This window comes from Staurois parvus, unplaced genomic scaffold (assembly GCF_062004578.1).
Source record: "Staurois parvus isolate SC_StPar_1 unplaced genomic scaffold, SC_StPar_1.0 ptg000230l, whole genome shotgun sequence".
NCBI lineage: Eukaryota > Metazoa > Chordata > Amphibia > Anura > Ranidae > Staurois > Staurois parvus.
Window position 1 is genome coordinate 4,556,999 of NW_028318026.1, and position 20,811 is coordinate 4,577,809.

The 20,811-nt window shown below is 44.9% G+C and overlaps 1 protein-coding gene across 1 annotated transcript in view; it reads left to right on the forward strand.

The window, feature by feature from the left end:
• The first annotated feature begins 4,846 nt into the window (after positions 1-4,846).
• MMP16 (matrix metallopeptidase 16) overlaps positions 4,847-20,811 on the forward strand; it is a 307,082-nt gene continuing 291,117 nt past the window's right edge. The window contains exon 1 of the mRNA XM_089679703.1: positions 4,847-5,271. Within this exon, the coding sequence (XP_089535829.1) occupies positions 5,149-5,271 (123 nt within the window). The 5' untranslated portion in view covers positions 4,847-5,148. The remainder of the gene's footprint in view (positions 5,272-20,811) is intronic.

Genomic DNA, 20,811 nt, shown 5'->3' on the forward strand with positions numbered 1-20,811 from the left:
CTGATCGCTTCAACTGACCCCCCAGGAGTGTGCCCCCCCTTCGACCCATCCTCCTGTCTTGCTTCACTTGGGATAATGTTTGATGGTGGTACTGTCCACTGAACATGGCAATTTTTTAATTTATTAAATTTTTTTAAATATTACTGTTAGAATCATTTTAAATGGAAAACATAAATAAAAAAGTAAAGCAAAAAATAGAACAAAATGTATTTAACCACTTAAAGTGATACTAAAGACTTTCTTTTTTTAAATAACAAACATGTCGTACTTACCTGCTCTGTGTAGTGGTTTTGCATAGAGCAGCCTGGATCCTCCTCTTTTCGAGGAGGTCCCTCCCTCCTGTTGGGTGCACCCATAGCAAGCAAGCTATAGGGCACCCGAGCAGGCGTGCTCCTGAGCTGCCACTCTGCGTGTCCATTCACACACAGAGCTGTGACCTGGCCCCACCCCTTCTTCTTCTGATTGGCTCACTAATTGTGATTGACAGCAGCAGGAGCCAATGGCTCCTGCTGCTGCTACATCCAATCAGGTGTGAGAGTCCCTGGAGAACTAAGGTTCTCATGGACATCTCTGGAATGAGGCTCAGGTGTTAGCGGGGCTGGGGAGACTGCTACATGCAGAAGGTTTTATACCTTCATCCATAGAATACCTGAAGTTAAAAAACCTTGAGCCTTTAGAACTCCATTAAGCCCTGGAAATTTGTACCCTCTTCATCACCAGTCCATTTTTTGCTATTCGGCACTGTGCTATTTTAATTGGTAATTGTGCGGTCATGCAATGCTGCACCCAAATTAAATTTATATCATTTTTTTCACACAAATAGAGCTTTCGTTTGGTGGTATTTAAAAAAAAAACAAAAACAAAAAACAATATTCAAAGCATATCCAATAAAAATTTTTAAAAAATCTAATTTCTTCATAAATTTAGGTCAAAATGTATTCTGATACATGTCTTTTTATTGATTTATTTTTATATACTAGTAATGGCGGTGATCAGTGGGACTGTGATAGTGTGGTGGCCAATCTGGCACTCACTGATGCTGGGTAGGACCTAACTAAATGACACTGACGTTTCCATGGACACTAACACAGTGATCAGTGCTAATATTATACACTGTCACTGTAATAATGACACTGGCTGGAAGGAGTTAACATCCATGGCCAATCAAAGGGTATAACATGTGTAATGTGTACTGCTTTTACTAAGGAATGTGACTGTTTTATCTCCTGGCAAACAAAACAGCCACATTGCTGTAGAGTGCCCTGTGTTGTTTACCAACACAGGGCTCTCTTCTGTCATATGCTCAGCCAATCAGTGGGTCCCGGCTACAAATTGGCTTGTGGTGTAGCGAATGACAGCACAGGTGAGGTAGCTGGTGCACGTGTGCGCCCTACCTGGAAAAGGCGAGTAACTTACATGTACAGTTAGGTCCATATATATTTGGACACAGGCACAATTTTAGTTTTTTCAGGTATTTACCAAAACATATTCAAGCTATAGTTATATAATGGATATGGGCTGAAAGTGCACACTCTCAGGTTTAATTTGAGGATATGTACATCCAGATTGGATGAAGGGTTTAGGAATTACAGCTCTTAAGAGAAGCCATCCCCCTTTTTCAAGAGACCAAAAGTAATTGGACCTATTGAATCAAAAGCTGTTTCATGGCCAGGTGTGGGCTACTCCTTCGTTATTTCTTCATCAATTAAGCAGGTAAAAGGTCTGGAGTTGATTCCAAGTGTGGTATTTGCATTTAGAATCTATTGCTGTGTACCTACATCATGTGTCCAAAGGAGTTGTCCATGCAAGTGAAACAGGCCATTGTAAGGCTTCAAAAATGAACCAAATCCATCAGAGAGATAGCAGCAACATTAGGAATGGCTAAATCAACAGTTTGGTACATTCTGAGGAAAGAAGAATGCACTGGTGAGCTCAGCAACATAAAAAGGCATGAATGTCCACGGAAGACAACAGTGGTGGATGATCGCAGGATCCTCTCTATGGTAAAGAAAACCCATTCACAACATCCAGACAAGTGAAGGACACTCTCCAGGAGGTGGGCGTATCATTGTCAAAGTCTACAATCAAGAGAAGACTTCACGAGAGCAAATACAGAGGGTTCACCACAAGGTGCAAACCATTCATAAGCCTGAAGAATAGAAAAACCAGATTAGACTTTGCCAAAAAAAATCTAAAAAAGCCAGACCAGTTCTGGAAAAGCATTCTTTGGACAGATGAAACTAAGATTAATCTGTACTAGAATGATGGGAAGATAAATGTGTGGAGAAGACGTGGAACAGCTCATGATCCAAAGCACACAACATCATCTGTAAAACATGGTGGAGGCAGTGTGATGGCATGGGCATGCATGGCTTTCAGTGGCACTGGGTCATTGGTGTTTATTGATGATGTGACAGAAGACAGAAGCAGCCGAATTAATTCTGCAATGTTTAGAGATATACTGTCAGCCCAGATTCAGCCAAATGCAGCAAAGTTGATTGGACGGCGCTTCACAGTACAGATGGACAATGATCCAAAACACACTGCAAAAGCAACCCAGTAGCTTTTGAAGTAAAATAAGTGGAATATTCTACAATGGCCGAGTCAATCACCTGATCTCAACCCAATTGAGCATGCATTTCACTTGCAGTAGGCAAAACTAAACACAGAAAGACCCACAAACAAAGAACAACTGATGACAGCTGCAGTTAGAGCCTGGCAAAGCATCAGAAAGGAGGAAACCCAGTCTTTGGTAATGTCCATGGAATCCAGACTTCAGGCAGTCATTGCGAGTAAAGGATTCTCAACAAAATAATACAAATGAACATTTTATAATTATATTCAACTGTCCAATTACTTTTGGTCCCTTGAAAAAGGGGGGATGGCTGCTTGTAAGAGCTGGAATTCCTAAACCCTTCCTCCAATTTGGATGTACATACTGTCACAATCATGCACACAGGGAGAGGTGCGGTTTTCCATTTTTCTCCAAACTTCTGCATTTTGGTATTTCTTTTAAACTCCTATGCTATCACTTGAGGGGGGGGGGGGTTGCAGCTGTGAACACTAGAGCCAGGCACGGCTCTCACTGTGTTAAGTCTTAATGTTATCCCCTCATTTCCCCTCCCTCAGGAATGCAATCAGTGTATGATGCTGAGCCCCTGTCTAACAGTCCTCTGCCCAAACAAGGCTTGGCTTGTCTGTTGTAGGAAGATACCAGTTGATTTTGGATAGAAAAAGAAACTGTTATGCTTTGTGTGTAGTCAGTGAAGTGAGGACCTTCTGCGTTTTAACATCTAGCAGCCAGAGAGCAAAGGAAAATCCTGCTGTAACGAAACTGAGTGCGAGACCAGAAATCCCTTTTTAGCTCATCAGATTTGAAACTGCTTAACCCCAGGCATCTATTGGGCAAGTACTTATTTACCTAAACTTCTTTCTGTTATCTGTTTGCTGTGCTGTTGTGCTCTGTATTTTTATATATATATATATATATATATATATATATATATATATACAGTATATAGGTTACATCTTTTTTCTGTAAATATTTCTACTGCACCCTTTTGACCTTTTAGTAATAAATCTTACTTTCTGAAAGTGTTGAACTGTTTCTATAGCTCTGAAGAGCGCTACTATGAGTGTTTAACCCTCTGTATAACCTGTCTGTGGAGTTAGCGGTATACCGACGAGTAACCAATCATCCTAGTGTATTGCTGAGTTTCCTCTTTCTCTGTACAAAAAGGAGGTGGTGGCAGTGTGAAGGGTTAATTGCGTAATTAACCTGACCCAGTAACAAACGCTCCCAGGCTGCAGGTACGTCGATTGTGGTTCAATTAGCTGGAAAATCGGTGTGCAGGGTGCAGCTGGGCGTGGTATTGTTACGCACGTGACATCACGGTGTTAGATTGGCTAGTCCTTCGGTCACGAGTTGGTGAGAAGGTCAGGGGTCTGACGCCACGTTCGTCACACATACCCTCAAATTAAACCTGAGAGTGTGCACTTTCAGCCCATATCCATTATATAACTATAGCTTGAATATGTTTTGGTTAATACCTGAAAAAACTAAAGTTGTGCCTGTTTCCAAATATATATGGACCTAACGTGATGCGGCGCAGTGGGGCTGCTCTGCCGTAGTAAATTAATTGTAACCCCCATTGCCTTGCAGACACACTGCCTTGCAGACAAGAAGCAAAAAGGAAGCAGACAGCACAGTGGGTAAGTGGTTAGCACTTCTGCCTTGCAGACACACGCACATGCACAGGGTGCGTATGTGTACATGACCTGCACTCGCACCATGCAAGGTATTGCCGCAAATGTTGGAGTGGGGACAATAATTCTAGGACTAGAGCTCACAGTTATCTCTAAATTAATGGGCACACTTTGGAGATGTTTGAGTTCCATAGTTTATAGTTTTTCATAACATTTCAGGTGCAAGCAATTTTTTTAAATTAAATATATATAACACTCTGGGGTGTTACACAATTTTATGGCCAAAAATGCAGAATGTAACATATGCACACAAAAAAAGAAGCAGAAAAAGAAGCAGACAACACAGTGGGTAAGTGGTTAGCACTTCTGCCTAGCAGCACTAGGGTTGAGGGTTCAAATCCCCACCACGACAGTGAGCCCCTTAGTAAATGGCTTCAGGTATAGGTGGGGTCTAGTCTTCCACACATCCCGTGTGTTCCCGTGTTGGATACAATATCACAGATTGGTTACATGGCGTTTCAGTCCGGTCGGTTACATTATATCCAGTTGCCAGCGGAGGGTGATGCGGCGTGCAGTGCGCATGCTCCGTGCGGGGGATGCAGCGGTTTCTTTAAGAAGGCCGGTGCGGGGCGGGGTTATGCTGATGAAGGATGGACATTCCCGTAGAGGAGACGGAGCACACAGGGAGGAGAGGAGAGGCAGGCTGGGCACACAGGCCTCGCTGTACACGGGGATAACCGGGGACACCGTCCGGGGGGGCTCTCTTCTTTCTGCCTGGACGCTGGAGCGCCTCTCTCGCTGGTTATGCAGAGGATCCCACCTGTGTGTGGCCCTCCGATCGTCGTGCCTCCATCGCAGCAGAGCATCCCTTGTGCTGGGCTCTCCGTGCCGGGAACGCTGGGGACTTTCTGAAGGAGCGGACTCGGTGTCAGGAGGATCACCATGCTCCTGATCACACCCGGCTCCACATCCCGAGATTTCCTCCACTCACTGGGGCTGGTGTGGCAGGGCGTGCTGTGGATTGTATGTGCTGTGTGTGCCGAGGACAGAGACTTCAATGTAGAGGTAAGAGGGGGGACTCCAATGTAAAGGGGGGATACTTCAATGTAGAGGTAAGAGTGGGAGACTTCAATGTAGAGGTAAGAGTGGGAGACTTCAATGTAAAAGGGGGGAATGAGACTTCAATGTAAAAGGGGGGATGAGACTTCAATGTAGAGGTAAGAGGGGGAGACTTCAATGTAAGGGGGGGTCAGACCTCAATGTGAGGGGGGGGGGGGTGAGACTTCAATGTGAGGAGGGGGGGTGTGACTTCAATGTGAGGGGGGGGGGGGGGGTGAGACTTCAGTGTAAAAGGGAGGAGTGAGACTTCAATGTAAAGGGGGGGTGTGAGACTTCAATGTAAAGGGGGGTGTGAGACTTCATTGCAGAGGGGGGGTGTGGGACTTCATTGCAGAGGAGGGGTGTGGGACTTCATTGCAGAGGGGGGGGGGGGGGGGGTGGCACTTCAATGCAAAGGGAGGGAATGAGACTTCAATGCAAAGGGAGGGAATGAGACTTCAATGCAAAGGGAGGGAATGAGACTTCAATGTAAAGGGGGGGATGAGACTTCAATGTAGAGGTAAGAGGGGGAGACTTCAATGTAAAGGGGGGGGGGTGTGAGACTTCAATGTGAGGGGGTGTGAGACTTCAATGTGGGGGGGGGGGGTGAGATCTCAATGTGGAGGGAAGGGGGGGGGTGAGATCTCAATGTGGAGGAAAGGGGGGGGGTGAGATCTCAATGTGGAGGAAAGGGGGGGTTGAGATCTCAATGTGGAGGAAAGGGGGGTGAGATCTCAATGTGGCAATGTGGAGGAAAGGGGGGGGTGAGATCTCAATGTGGAGGAAAGGGGGGGGGGGTGAGATCTCAATGTGGAGAAAGGGGGGGTGAGATCTCAATGTGGAGGAAAGGGGGGGTTGAGATCTCAATGTGGAGGAAAGGGGGGGTTGAGATCTCAATGTGGAGGAAAGGGGGGGTTGAGATCTCAATGTGGAGGAAGGGGGGGGGGGTTGAGATCTCAATGTGGAGGAAAGGGGGGGTTGAGATCTCAATGTGGAGGAAAGGGGGGGGTGAGATCTCAATGTGGAGGAAAGGGGGGGTGAGATCTCAATGTGGAGGAAAGAGGGGGGGGTTGAGATCTCAACGTGGAGGAAAGGGGGGGGTTGAGATCTCAACGTGGAGGAAAGGGGGGGGGTTGAGATCTCAACGTGGAGGAAAGGGGGGGGGGTTGAGATCTCAACGTGGAGGAAAGGGGGGGGGTTGAGATCTCAATGTGGAGGAAAGGGGGGGTGAGATCTCAATGTGGAGGAAAGGGGGGGGGTGAGATCTCAATGTGGAGGAAAGGGGGGGGGGTGAGATCTCAATGTGGAGGAAAGGGGGGGGGGTGAGATCTCAATGTGGAGGAAAGGGGGGGGTGAGATCTCAATGTGGAGGAAAGGGGGGGGGGGTGAGATCTCAATGTGGAGGGAAGGGGGGGTGAGATCTCAATGTGGAGGGAGGGGGGGGGTGAGATCTCAATCTGGAGGGAAGAGGGGGTTGAGATCTCAATGTGGAGGGAAGGGGGGGTGAGATCTCAATGTGGAGGGAAGGGGGGGGGTGAGATCTCAATGTGGAGGAAAGGGGGGGGTGAGATCTCAATGTGGAGGAAAGGGGGGGTGAGATCTCAATGTGGAGGAAAGGGGGGGTGAGATCTCAATGTGGAGGAAAGGAGGGGGTGAGATCTCAATGTGGAGGAAAGGGGGTGGGGTGAGATCTCAATGTGGAGGAAAGGGGGTGGGGTGAGATCTCAATGTGGAGGAAAGGGGGGGGGTGAGATCTCAATGTGGAGGAAAGGGTGAGATCTCAATGTGGAGGAAAGGGGGGGGGATACAATGTGGAGGAAAGGGGGGGGGGTGAGATCTCAATGTGGAGGGAAGGGGGGGGGAGAGATCTCAATGTGGAGGGAAGGGGGGGAGACTACAATGTGGAGGAAAGGAGACCCAGCATCATCATAGGTCTGTGAGCCAATCGCAGGGCTGTGCTCCCCCAGGACTAGGCACATCAGCAGAGTTTATTAAATATAACCTGAAACTCTGGAAACACCTTTTGATCTTTTAAACCTGCCATTCATCATACAATCTGATTGTTCAGCCTAGTTAAGGCTCACTATACATTTACAATGTATACAATCTCCTTTAGATCTACCAACACCTAAGTATGGCAAGGTCTGCTGCATTGGCTACAGATTGATTGCTGTTCATATTCCATAGTTTTGGTAAATCTAATGATTTGATGATTGATCTTTTCTGATCAATCTCTCCTGATAGAAATAATCGATTGATAGTTGACAACCCAATTGACCAACATGTCACACATAGGGAAGGGGATTTCAATTGATTACTTGGAAGATACGATTGTAGGTTATTGTTTGCGTCTCTGTTTCCACCATGCAATCTCATCGTCTGATCGGATTCAAGATAAAAGAATGTCAGGGCTGCCAATCGATGCAAAACAGCTGGTAGTTTTCTGCTCTGGCTGATAGACTCTGATCAAATCTGATTTAAATTGATCAGGAGGGAAGTTATGGCTTTTGGATTGTTTGCAGATGCCATAATTTTGATTAGGTAATAAAACTGAAGCACATGTGGCCACTGTTAGGTTGATTGTACAAATTGTGTGGTCAGATTGTAACATGTATGGTGAGCTTTAGCTATACAAAAACCGTGTAATATGAAGAGAAACCATTTTAATTCGTATCAGATCAGGCAGGCTCTTCTATTCCATAGTTGATGCTATATCTAAAGGAGATTGTACATTCAGGTTGTATAGTGTATGGGCACCTTTTACAGCAAGGCCATCATTGATACATTAGCACAGGTGATGAGGAGTCCTCGCAGTGCGGGAAATAACTTGTCTGGGCTTTCGATAATTCTTTTCTGGCTGATCTTGGTTCTGTTGATTTTTGGTGGGAAATTCCATATTTTTGGTTCTAAAGTGCAGTCACATTGACGTATATCAGTGATTGGTTGGGCAGTCTGTCCAGGATCACCGTTGGCCAATCGATGGAGCCAATATATCTCATAGAATGTCAGTATGACAGGTACTTCTCACCTGAACATGTGCTACCTTCCCTTTAAACAGGGAGCCGGTCACAGGCCAAGGAACGGGTATCATTTCATTGGTCAGCATTTTAGTGAAAGGTTTTTGATTGGTGGCCATGTCTACATTGAACTATGTGAATGTGGTTCAGTATAGCCGGGGACCCTGATGGGTGGGCACAGAGGTATGTCCGGGGCACAGGGAAGGCGAGAGCATTGTGTTGTGATGGAGGGCTTCTCCTTCTCTGCTTTCCTGGTGTGCTGTTGGCTGTGATTGTATCACACGCAGGATGGGCCATGGCATGCATGAAAAGCTGTTACCTCTCCCTGGGGTGTGCATGGGGTGAAGGGGGGATTATTACAAACTGTGTCCGAGGAGGTATAATCCTTCTATGCCTGCCCCCCTCTTCCCTGTGTGTGCCCGAGTGCTGCTGACCGCCTAGTGTACCCCCCCCCCCTCCGCCGCCGGGGGTAAGGGTACCATTGGCTAAAGAGCTTCTCTCTGGAGTGACTGGGAGATGTCAAAGCATAGAGCACTACGAGACCCCCGCAGAGTGCTCGGTTGGGTTCCTGCCTCCGTACACTGGGAGTGCTCGGTTGGGTCCCTGCCTCCGTACACTGGGAGTGCTCGGTTGGGTCCCTGCCTCCGTACACTGGGAGTGCTCGGTGGGGTCCCTGCCTCCGTACACTGGGAGTGCTCGGTGGGTCCCTGCCCCCGTACACTGGGAGTGCTCGGTGGGGTCCCTGCCTCCGTACACTGGGAGTGCTCGGTGGGGTCCCTGCCTCCGTACACTGGGAGTGCTCGGTGGGGTCCCTGCCTCCGTACACTGGGAGTGCTCGGTGGGGTCCCTGCCTCCGTACACCGGGAGTGCTCGGTGGGGTCCCTGCCTCCGTACACCGGGAGTGCTCGGTGGGGTCCCTGCCTCCGTACACCGGGAGTGCTCGGTGGGGTCCCTGCCTCCGTACACCGGGAGTGCTCGGTGGGGTCCCTGCCTCCGTACACCGGGAGTGCTCGGTGGGGTCCCTGCCTCCGTACACCGGGAGTGCTCGGTGGGGTCCCTGCCTCCGTACACCGGGAGTGCTCGGTTGGGTCCCTGCTTCCAGTTCCTCTTGCTTTGTTCTCAGAGGATGTTTAGTTTCAGCAGCACAAACAAGGAAACTTGAGCTATGTGAGGACTGTGTTGTGTACAGGCAGCCTAGTTACCGGGGGACGCCTGCACAATGCATCTCTGTGGTGGATGTGAGATGCCGTCTGCGTTCTCTTCCATTGTAGTGTCCATCATTCTGTAATTTTCTTGCTCCGGATAGAAATTCAGTAAGATCCAGTATTCTGGGGAGGAAACCTTCTCCTTAGAGGGCCGCCTGTGACAACGCTGATAGTAAATCCGCACACATGACTCTTTTGTGTCTTGCCACCAGTTGTTCCTCGATGATTGATGACATTGGGAGCTGGCAGGCTGGAGAGTCATCACTACAAAGCACAATCCACAGGAAGAAGCTGTTCAGTGGAAGGATCCCTGATAGTGCCTTCAATTCTATAGTGTGATGTAACACTGATCCGCTGTCAGTGTATGTCAACTGTCAGTGTATGTCAACTGCTCTGATGTTGCTGTATGAAAGCACTGGGACACTTGGGTGAGCGACTTACCTGTCATAACGTAGACATGGCAATACTAGACGTAGCATGGTTCACTTTATAAAGTGTAATGAGCCTCTTCTACAAATACAAAGAAATCTTCCAAATCATCAGGATTTAATAAGAGTCTTATAATTGTTCTACAAATATTTTACCATGTTCTGCATACAGAGATGAGAATAATAAACACACAAGATGAACATGTAATACACCGACCGCTTAACTTCAGATGTTTCCTTGTTACAATTTCTGTCTTGCTAGAAATATTTGGAGGATACTTGCTTGAAGGGGAAACTCCATAGTTGTCGGAAAAACTATAGCAAATAAATGCCATACAAGTCCTATTGTAAGTCAGTTATTAATAGCCTGCTGTCACACTGATCTGGTTTTTCTTCCGCTTTTGCGTTAAAAACGGCAAGAAAATCGCGTGACCATGTATTCTTATGGAACTCTTCACACTGATCTGTTGTGCGTCCGGTGCGTTTTTTTTTTGTTTTTTTTTAAAGATCCTGTTTGCTGCATTTTTGAAGATGAAGATCCAACTCAAAGGTCTCCGTTTTGACAGCATTGTGGAGATCCAATGATTTCCCCAGTTTCATGCAGAATTTCACGTTTTGCTCTTTGTTCTAACTTGCTGTCCATGGGGAAATAGCAGACGGGGTAACTGATGTGGTCAGAATAGCACCAGTTGCACAACTCCCGATATACACAGGACGAGGTCTTTTGGCACGCTGACTTGTGCTGCCATCTGTTGGCTAGTTACAAAACTAGTCTTGAATTGTTTCGATTCCAGCTCGTATTGTCTGTGAAACATTGGTGGCTTTGATGTCCTTGCATGCTAAATATGCTGTTATTGCAATTAAGACCTCAGTAAAGATTTGAGGTAGTGATGCACCAAGATGAAAATTTCTGGTGCCGCGCTATAGTAAAGGGAAAAAAAAAAGCTGGCAATTGCATTTAAAAACCGCCTTTCTCTGCCGCCCTCCCCCCATCTGCAGTACGCCCCCCAACCTAACAGTCTGGTCCTCATTGGGGCCGGATCTCTCATCAGCACCTGTATCAGCTCACTTTTTTCTATCGACAAAATGCCAGTAGGGCTATTTTCAGATGCTGAAATTTCATCCCTAATGTGGGGTCTTCACTTATTGGTGTACCGGATATCTTTGTGTGACGTTTGCATGCAGACCACCTTCTGTAACATCTAAATGGGATGCTGAGACACCAAAGAAGTGAAAACCAGTGAATGAAAGGGAGGGGGGGGGGGGGCAGGAAGAGTCAGGCTGGGGTGGAAGCAGTTTCTACCAGGCAGGAAATTATTATTATACAGGATTTATATGGCGCCAACAGTTTGCTCAGTGCTTTACAATATAAAGGGAGACAATACAGCAATGATACAGTTCAATACAAGAGAGTTAGGAGGGCCCTGCCCCTTGGAGCATGCAAAGGAAATGATGTGATCCCTATTTGACTTGCTGCTGCGTCTAATGCACACTGTGAGAATCTCACAGTGTGCAGTGAAATGCGTAAGAAATTTTGGTACAGAAGAAAAGCCTGTACAACTGTGCAAGGCTGAAGGAAAGGCTGGATTTCTGCTTTAATAACACATATATAAAACCCAGCAGGGGGTTTGGGACTTCTGTATGAATTAGACACAGACCTAAAGCACAAGAATCTGACCATTGGAGACCATGATAGACCTAAACCGTGCTTCTCCTATTTATGGGTGGACAGATGCAACAAACGCCGGTCCAATTCAATTTAGTATCTCGCCACTTAAGTTGGCCATACACTAGTAGAATTTCCTTCTAATTATTTTGTTTGAGGAACATTCATTCCATTTTCTAATGCTTAGTGGAGTCAAATTGATATTCGTTTCAACCATAGTGATGAGAACATTTGAAGCAACAGGTTGGAAAATGTTCTTCTAAAGTGTAGGTGATTTATGTTCAGAAAATGTACTTTCATTCCAAAACTGAACGTTTGATTACCTTCGACATCTGTCAAGTTATTGAATCTACTGAGAATGTTCGTGTGAACATTTGTTCAAAAAAATGTATTTGTGTATGGGCAGCTCTAGCTACATTTTCAATGTCCTGGAATAGTTGGACTCTATTCTCATTTGTTTGCTTTGTCACTGGCATTGGCAAGAGGAGTTCGAATTTGATCAAATGGATCTACAGTAAACAGAATAATCTGTTTAAATGGGCAGCACAGTGGCTAAGTGGTTAGCACTTCCGCCTGGCAGCACTAGGGTCATTGGGCCAAATCTCATTCACGGCATTAGCTGCCCAGAGTTTGCACGTTCTCCCTGTGGCTGCGTGGCTTTCCTCCGGGTACTCTGCTGGTAGGTTAATTGGATCCTGTCCAAATTAGTCCTTATATGTGTATTATGAATGTGAGTTAGGGACCTTAGATTGTATCCCGCTTGAGGGTTAGGGGCTGATGTAAATGTACAATATATATGTAAAGTGCTGCGTAACTTGATGGCACTATATGAGTACCTGTAATAAATAAGTGACCGGCTACTTTGAATTTAGAAAGATTTACAGAAGTTCTGACTTTATTATGTAGTTGACGATGGATCCCATTTCCATACATTTCCCCTGGCTGTGGACGAAGGTCACTTTTCTGCTGTTTTCTGTGATTATCACATTTGTATTTCATATACATCCTCTGAAACATTTTGTTTTTAACTTTTTTTTTTTTTCTCATTGATTTAGATTGTACCTTTTGACTTGCATACCCAGACCGACTCTGACTACACTAAGATAGTCAAGATGACTGATAGGAAAAACTGCACTGCTTCTTTCTTCATTCATATGTATGAGATCTTAGATCTGAAGGTTTAATAAATGTCTGTTGTCACAAGTATGACTAGGTAGTTGCTGATGTCACATTTTGGGAATAAAAGCGGTTTATTCGGATTGCCAAATCGTGTGTGTGTGTATATATAATATATATATATATATATATATACATATATATATATATATATACACACATCCAGATAAGACTGTTCCGGTGTTCCGGACGGCCTTGAATTTGAGTCAAGGAGAAACCCAAGGCAGTATGTTCCTAGGTTCTAAGCACTGCTGGATCTTCCATTGCACACACCTTGGGGAACGAAAGGGAGGTTGCACAGAACAGACTCCAGGGTCCCACTCAATCATCCAGCTCATGTACTGCAATGGTGGGGGAGGGGTGTTATTAGCTCTGTGTGTAAGCTCTCTGACTTGGGGTGCATTCACACCTGTGAATACACTAACACTCCAATAACATATGAGAACCCCAGTGGGGTTCCCGCAATTAGCTGCACGAAGCAGCCCCATTGAAAGCACTAGGAGACTGCTGGGTCCCATAGCTAATCACACCCACTCACATATAATCTCTCATGCAGCGATCACATGCAAGTGATTGGTCCCGAAAGCAGGCAGTGGTTGATTCCACCATCCACTTTGCTTTTTTTTTTTTTTACCCCCCATCAGCTTGCTGGCTGATCGTAAGCGGGTGTGCTCTGTGACTGATGTGTCCTTTGAACACAGCTGATCACAGATCACGGTGAAGGGCCAATCAGTGGACCTCTAACATGTGATCAGCTGTGTCCAATCCCATCTGATCACATATAAACAGACTTGACGGTTATCAACAGTCTTTTCCTCACATGATGTGTCTTTGTGAGGAAGAAAGCTGTCACCCAACAAGGCTGTCAGTGCTTGTCTCCACTGATAATCAGTGCCCATCAGTACAGCTCATCAGGACTGCCCTATCAGTGCAGCCTCATTAGCGCCCATCAGTGAAGAAGAAATATTACTTTGCAGAATGTTATAACAGAAACTTCTTTTTTTTTTTTTTCCTTCAAAATTTTCGGTCTTTTTTAGTTTTGTAAAAATCTAAATAAAAACCCAGTGGCAATTTTAAATTCTAAAAAAAAAAAAAAGATACAAATTTCATATGCGTACAGTGTTGCATGACCGCACAATGGTCATTGAAAGTGTGACAGTGCTGAAAGCTGAAAATTGGCCTGGGCAGGTAGGGGGTGAAAGTGCCTGGTATTGAAGTGGTTAAGTTTATCATGCCAACCAGTCTGTTTCAACCCTTCCTAGGAATCTTTTAAAGTGATTGGTAATATAGGAGAGTATTCATACTGAGGTCTTCAAGAGGTACACTCCCAGTAGCCCTGTGGGGTCATCTCTGGATGGCAAATGTATCCAGTGCCACGTTACCAGCATTCTTTGTCATATACTGTAGTATTGTTGTGTGTTTTTTTTTGTTTTTTTTTTTCAGAAAAGACTTTTAAAGGTTTTCAAAAAACTGTAAATTCATCAGCTGTATTAAGTGGAGTCAGCTAAGTGAAAATTAGATTCTTGAAGCTCGCTCTGTGGTAGAGGTAACTCATTAAAAACATAAGTGGCTGCTTTATGGTTGAATGCTTTTGCATTCTTATATTTCCACTATAGGCTGCCCTTCTATAAGGATCTATTCTCCATTGGCCCTGATTTTTATTTATTTATTTATTTTTTTTTCCCCTGCTGTAAATTTGCCTTCGCCACGCTTCAGCCTCTGTGGCGCAATGATTATTTTTTTGATGTATTGCAAATGTCATTGCATTTAACACTATGGCTGCTAAATGAGTCTGCTGCTATTTGTACTTCAATGTGTCATCAACTTTTTCTGACAGCAGCTTAAAAGCAGTTCACGTCTTGCCTGGTTTTCAGTCTCCATTACAATCTATTTAAGACGCAATCATGGAAATGTGTCAAAAAATCTACACTTAGAACAGGCAGAAATAAGAGGGTGGCAGGATGGGAGAGAAATCCATTCTGTTTTCCAGCCTTGACTTAAAGGTACACTTGGGTCATAATGACTGAAAATGAAGGCTTGAAATGGGAAAGTGGGCTTTTAGTAACCCGTCTGCATGAATACTTTCCTGATATCCCAAAATATACAGCAACTGTGTAATTTTTCAAAAAACTGTACCTTTGTCAATAAAAAACCATCCTTGAGCTCCAGTCAGTGATTTTGCCTAGACTGCGATGATGTCATCAATCTGCTGCATGGAGGAGGAAGCACATGTTCAGTCTCCTCTCCCAAAGTGATCAGACTGTACATTATTAATATTTATTACAGGTACTTCTATAGCGCTGTCAATTTACGCAGCGCTTTGTATGTATGTATGTATATATATATATATTTATTTGTACATTCATGTCAGTCCCTAACCCTCAAGGGGCGTACAATCTAAGGTCCCTATCTCACTTTCATACATACTAGGGCCAATTTAGACAGGAACCAATTATCTACCAGCATGTCTTTGGAAATGTAACTTTGTAGCAAATCGCAGAGTGAGATGTATCTGATGGGGCTGATCTGTTGCAGATATTTGTGAAGACAGACAAGAACGGCACAAACACCAGGATTTACATGACTGTCCATCTCATTCAGGAAATAGAGCTTACCCTGGATGATGCCTGAATAAAGTTGGTGCCATCCTTCTGAAGAGAAAAGCAGATGAAAGTATTGTCAGAGGGAGTATTGTGATATCTGTGATAAATAATAAATACCTGTATGTGTTATGGGTATTTTGTAGATTACTAATGTCAGTGGACTTTTTACAACTACAACTGGCCAACATTGCAGGGTGGGATGAGGGCGGGACTGACAGCGGCACAAAAGCCTTCTGTAAGCTGTCACAGCAGGGTTGCCCACACTTAAGATGCCGGGGAGGGAGGACAGACAGTGACACCAGCTGCATTAGGTAATTGAGTACACTGCTGGATAGTGGGACAGGTGAGTGGCTGTTTTTAAAAGAAGAAAAAAAAAAGTCAGCAGCTACTGACTTTTATTCTATTTATTTATTTTGGTTGACTGGAGCTCTGCTGTAAGGAACAACAAGCCACCTCGGCAGCGTCACCAGTTAGCCGACACAAAACAAGGAAGAAGAAACCAGCCATCAGTGGCGTTATTGGTAAAATGGTGGTGTATGATCCAGAGCCTGGGAAGGACCTGTAGGAAAGGGGCAGTCCAATAAAGAAAGTAGCATGATCTCATTTATAAAGCTGGCCATAGATGGTGTTTTTTTTTTTTTGGGGGGGGGGTTAAATAGGAAAAATAACATATTCCACCATCCATGCAAACAAGGTGAATGGGGGAATCTCCGCACCCCCTGCTAGGACATTCAATTCTGACAGTGGGTCATTCGGTGTCAGAATACACTGATCAGCAGAAGCAAAAGTTTTCTAGCTTGTCTGATAGAAATTGATCGAATAATTAACGTTTGAACAGAGACCGACCTGCACTGTTTTAAATTCGGCCAGTCCTGATGAACTGGCCAAATTTCGATCCATCTATGTCTATCTGAAGTGTGTGGTTGTGGTGTTTAGTTGTGTGGTTGTGTTTATTTAGTTGTGTGGTTGTGTTTGTTTAGTTGTTTGTTTAGTTGTGCGTGGTTGTGGTGTTTAGTTGTGTGGTTGTGTTTGTTTAGTTGTGTGGTTGTGTTTGTTTAGTTGTGTGTGGTTGTGGTTGTTTAGTTGTGGTTGTGTTGTTTAGTTGTGTGTGTGGTATTTAGTTGTGTGTGTGGTTGTGTTGTTTAGTTGTGTGTGGTATTTAGTTGTGTGTGTGGTTGTGTTGTTTAGTTGTGTGTGTGTGTGGTATTTATTTGTGTGTGTGTGATTGTGTTGTTTTGGTGTGTGTATGTGTTTTTTTTTTTTTTTTTTTGTCTTTTTTACATGGGCATGGCCTGCGGTGACTTTTATGTATATAATTTTGGTTCTTAAATAACAAAACAAAACCTTCTGGCCTGGTTTTACACTTGGCACTGTATCACTGTGGGAATACGCAGACATGCAGTTGTGGTAATTGGCAGCCATGTGTAAACAGTCCAGCTTTTATAACCTCCCAACCCTTAATTTTTCATCAAAGTGGAAGGTTTCTGTTGTCACAAGCATTTTAAATAGGCAGAGAAACTTCCCCTGTGATGTTCATTCTAGTTTTGGACAGAGTTGAGAAGCTTATTGCTGTCTGTGACCCCTTGCGAAGAAATGTTCTTATTACTTCCAAGGTGGTGAGAAGGACTAAAGCTTAGCAGAATCCCTCCAACAAAGGCAGAGATGGCAATTACTTTTGTTGTTGCTTATAGGTGGTCAGTGGCTGAAGTTTGGCTTTAAAGGCCAACACAACCTTTAGCATCAAGTCAGGTAATATCTTTGTATTTCGAGTGTGTCATAGAGCAAATGGGGAAACCCCCACCAACCCACCCCCACTGACACCTCTACAGCTCTCTAAGGGCTCATTTACACTTGCTTCAACTTTAACACACTTTTTTTTTTTTTTTTGCTTCAGTGGTGCGTATTTAAAGCTTTAATGAAGCTTGGCAAATGCGCAGTGTTTGTGTGTTTTTAATTTTCTATCTGTTTTAAAGTGGCCTCGTAGAACCCCAGCTCAGTAATACCCGCCACTCAACAAAGCTCCAGCTCATTGCTACCCTTGTTTAGCAGATCCCCTGCTCAGTAGTAACCCGCAGCTCTGCTGATCCTCCTCTCTCTCCAGTCCTTGCCCACCTCCCGCTCTATTGCTCCCACGCTGTGTACCCCATGTGACATTGCTAGATTCTCCTGCTCTGGTCCCCCACCTCTGCTGATCCTCTGCTGCTCAGGCCTTTCGCTTAGGTTTCCACTACCTTCCACTATAGCATTCCCACGTTGCACACCACTTGTGCTATCTAATTGATCCAGTCTGGACCTCGCTCACCTTCCTGCTGCTCCACACCACCCCATTTGCACCAGACACTATATATACCCATGAACCGGAAGTGACTGCTGATGATGCTTTTCTTGTTTGCTTATTGGTTTCCTAGCGCATCTTGGGATATCTCATAACCTGTAAAACCTACAAAACAAAGTTAAATTAATTCTGAATAAAAGTTGCAGATGCTGGTGAGCTTTGTCAAAGACTTTTATGGAGGCTTTGGAGACCCATTGAAGCGCCAAGAAAGAGACATAGGGTAAAAATTTTGAAGTAAAACAAACTCAACGTATAGACAGGATTGTAAGCTTACCATTTTGTTTAGTGACACGGGCTTTGTGGCATTCAGAGTGCTTAAAGCGTGTCCAATGCCACATTTTGAAGCCTCCTTTGTTGGCTCATCTGATGCATGATCTTTCAAAAGTTCAACAAGTTTTGACTTTTTGAAAGTTGAAACTTGCACATGGCAGAGCCAGCTACTCCACACCCTGTATAGCCATGCTCAGACCTGGCATAGAGCAAAGAACTGTGGGAGGCAGAGAGAGAGGACCACATCTTCCTACTTACCTGGAATGATTAATACCAAATACTGACCTGTGATGTGGCTTTAAAGCTGAACTCTGCGTATAAAACCTAATAAACATATATATAAATGTACGCCTGTTCAATTGCTTTGTAACACAAATTGCTAATCAGCCAATCCCATGGCAGCAACTCAATGCACTTAGGCATGTTGAGAAGGTGAAGGCGTCTTGCTGAAGTTCAAATTGTGCATCAGAATGGGGAAGAAAGGGGATTTAAGTGACTTTGAACGTGGCATGGTTGTTGGTGGCAGACAGGTTGGTCTGCATATTTCAAAAACTGCTGATCTACTGGGATTTTCACATACAACCATCTCTAGGCTTTAAGGAGAATGGTCCGAAAAAAGAGAAAATTTCTAGTGAGCGACCGTTGTGTGGGACGAAAATGCCTTTTTGATGTCAGAGGAGAATGGGTAGACTGGTCCGAGATGACAGGCAACAGTAACTCATGTCTATATGGACCAACATCTCTGAGGAATGTTTCCAACACCTTGTTCAATCTATGCCATGAAGAATTAAGACAGTTCTGAAGGCAAAAGGGGGTCCAACCCATAACCAACCAAGTGTACCTAATAAAGTAGCTGGTCAGTGTGTTTACATTTTGTGTTCACCAAATTTCTTTGCAAACCAAGATTTCCCCTTTGTAAAGGTAGCAGTGACATGATCATTGGGCTTCACATAACCTGTCAGGGCTCCGGGTATGACCAGAGGTATGTGAACTGACGCAGGGAAACGCAGGCTTCAGATATGTTATAAACAATATAATTAATACTAACAATACAAAACGCAGTGCAATACTAAAACATAAACACAGTGCAACGAACCAAACCAAACCACCCACAGATAACAATACATACAATGCAAGCGTAGTCAGGCAGGCCGGGTCAATAACAATCGGACAGGTAGGAACAGGAGGAGCAGGCAGAGAGTAGTCAGGTCACAAGCTGGGTACAGCAACTAATGGGCAGGTAGGTACAGGGGGTCAGGCAGAGAATGGTCGGGGTCACAAGCCAGGGATCAAAGAGGAGAAGTCAGCAGAGGTCAGGATCAAGCAGGGTCGGCAACAAGTCAGTCAGGCGGGAACAGGAATGCAGGTAACAAGATACAGGGGCCCATGGAAAAACACACACCAAGGCCCAGACTGCAGGTTTGGCCATCCCTTAAATACACCTCCGTAATCAGCTTCAGGTGTTTGGCTGACTGCAGGGTTGAGTCTCTGATTGCTGAGAGCACCCGCTGGCCAGCCCTGGTACTGCAGCCCACAAGGCAGGTGAGTCCCACCATTATTGGCAAGTCCATTCCTGACATAACCTCTTCAGTAAACAGAGCTGTGGGAGGGACTCAGCAGGTCCACCCACTACAGGAGGGGGCGGATACAAGACTAGTCATCCTGCACAAGAAGAGAGTGCAGCAGACAGGTCTTATTTCAGAAAGTCTCTGCATAAAGGGCAATTTTTATGCTACAGATGTGGAAGAAATACACAAAGCACAGCAAGATTCAAGAATACACCTGCCTCTTGTATTTGGACAATATTTTCTCATCATGTTTCAGCTTTACCCACAGATTGGCTTGAAACCTCTGAAGTTCTGTGAACTAATCTGCGTAGAAAAGCTTGCAGTACTGATCATCAGTCTGAACAGTTGCATTCTCCTGAATGAGCTGTTTGATAGATTCGTGATTTTTTTTTTTTTTTTTTTCCTGGACGACTTTGTGTTGTTCTGTTATAAGTCATTTTCTACAGCGGGAGCCTAAAATTGGCTGACTGCAGTGTGTTTCAATAGGATTACTGCGAGAAAGTCAGCTGCACATAGGATTATAAACCTTGCATGGCCACAGCGTTATCTGAAATGCTCGTGATTCGAGAAGATGCTGAAACGTTCATATGAATCCTGGTTTGTGACATTTCCCGGGGTCAGGAGTACAATCTGCAGGAAGCGACTATTCTCTAGGTAGGCTTCAAGGCCGGATTCACATCTACGCTTTTCGGTAATACGCACTAAAAAATGGCATTTTAAGTAGAATTTCTATTATGCGCAGGAATGAGCTGTTTATATCGCACTGCCATACATTTTTAAAAGAACCCCAGTGAATTTATACTGGAAGGAAAAAATGTACATGCACCCTAGTGCAGCAAAGTGCATGGGTGTGAATGCTGTTCATGTTGTGTGCCACCCAAAACGGTACAAGAGGGTTATTTTTGCAATTAAGTGTTTTGAAGGCCTAGCCAAAGCAAATTGGCTGCTTTAATACAACCAGTGGCATCCCTAGGCAGGTGTGGGGGGTGCGCGCCACATCAGGTGACACCTACCGCACGTGGTGACACCGGACCCGCTCCACAAAAAGGTAAGTTGTAAAGCAAGCCAACGATCCCTGCAGGATGGATCGGATCTGCAGATTGAACATAATGGATCGGAGTCCGATCCATTATGCTCCCCAATCTGCAGATCCGATCCATCCTGCGGGGATCGTCGGCTTGCTTTACAACTTACCTTTTTGTCGAGTGGGTGGGGTGTCACCCCCGTATAGGTTGCATG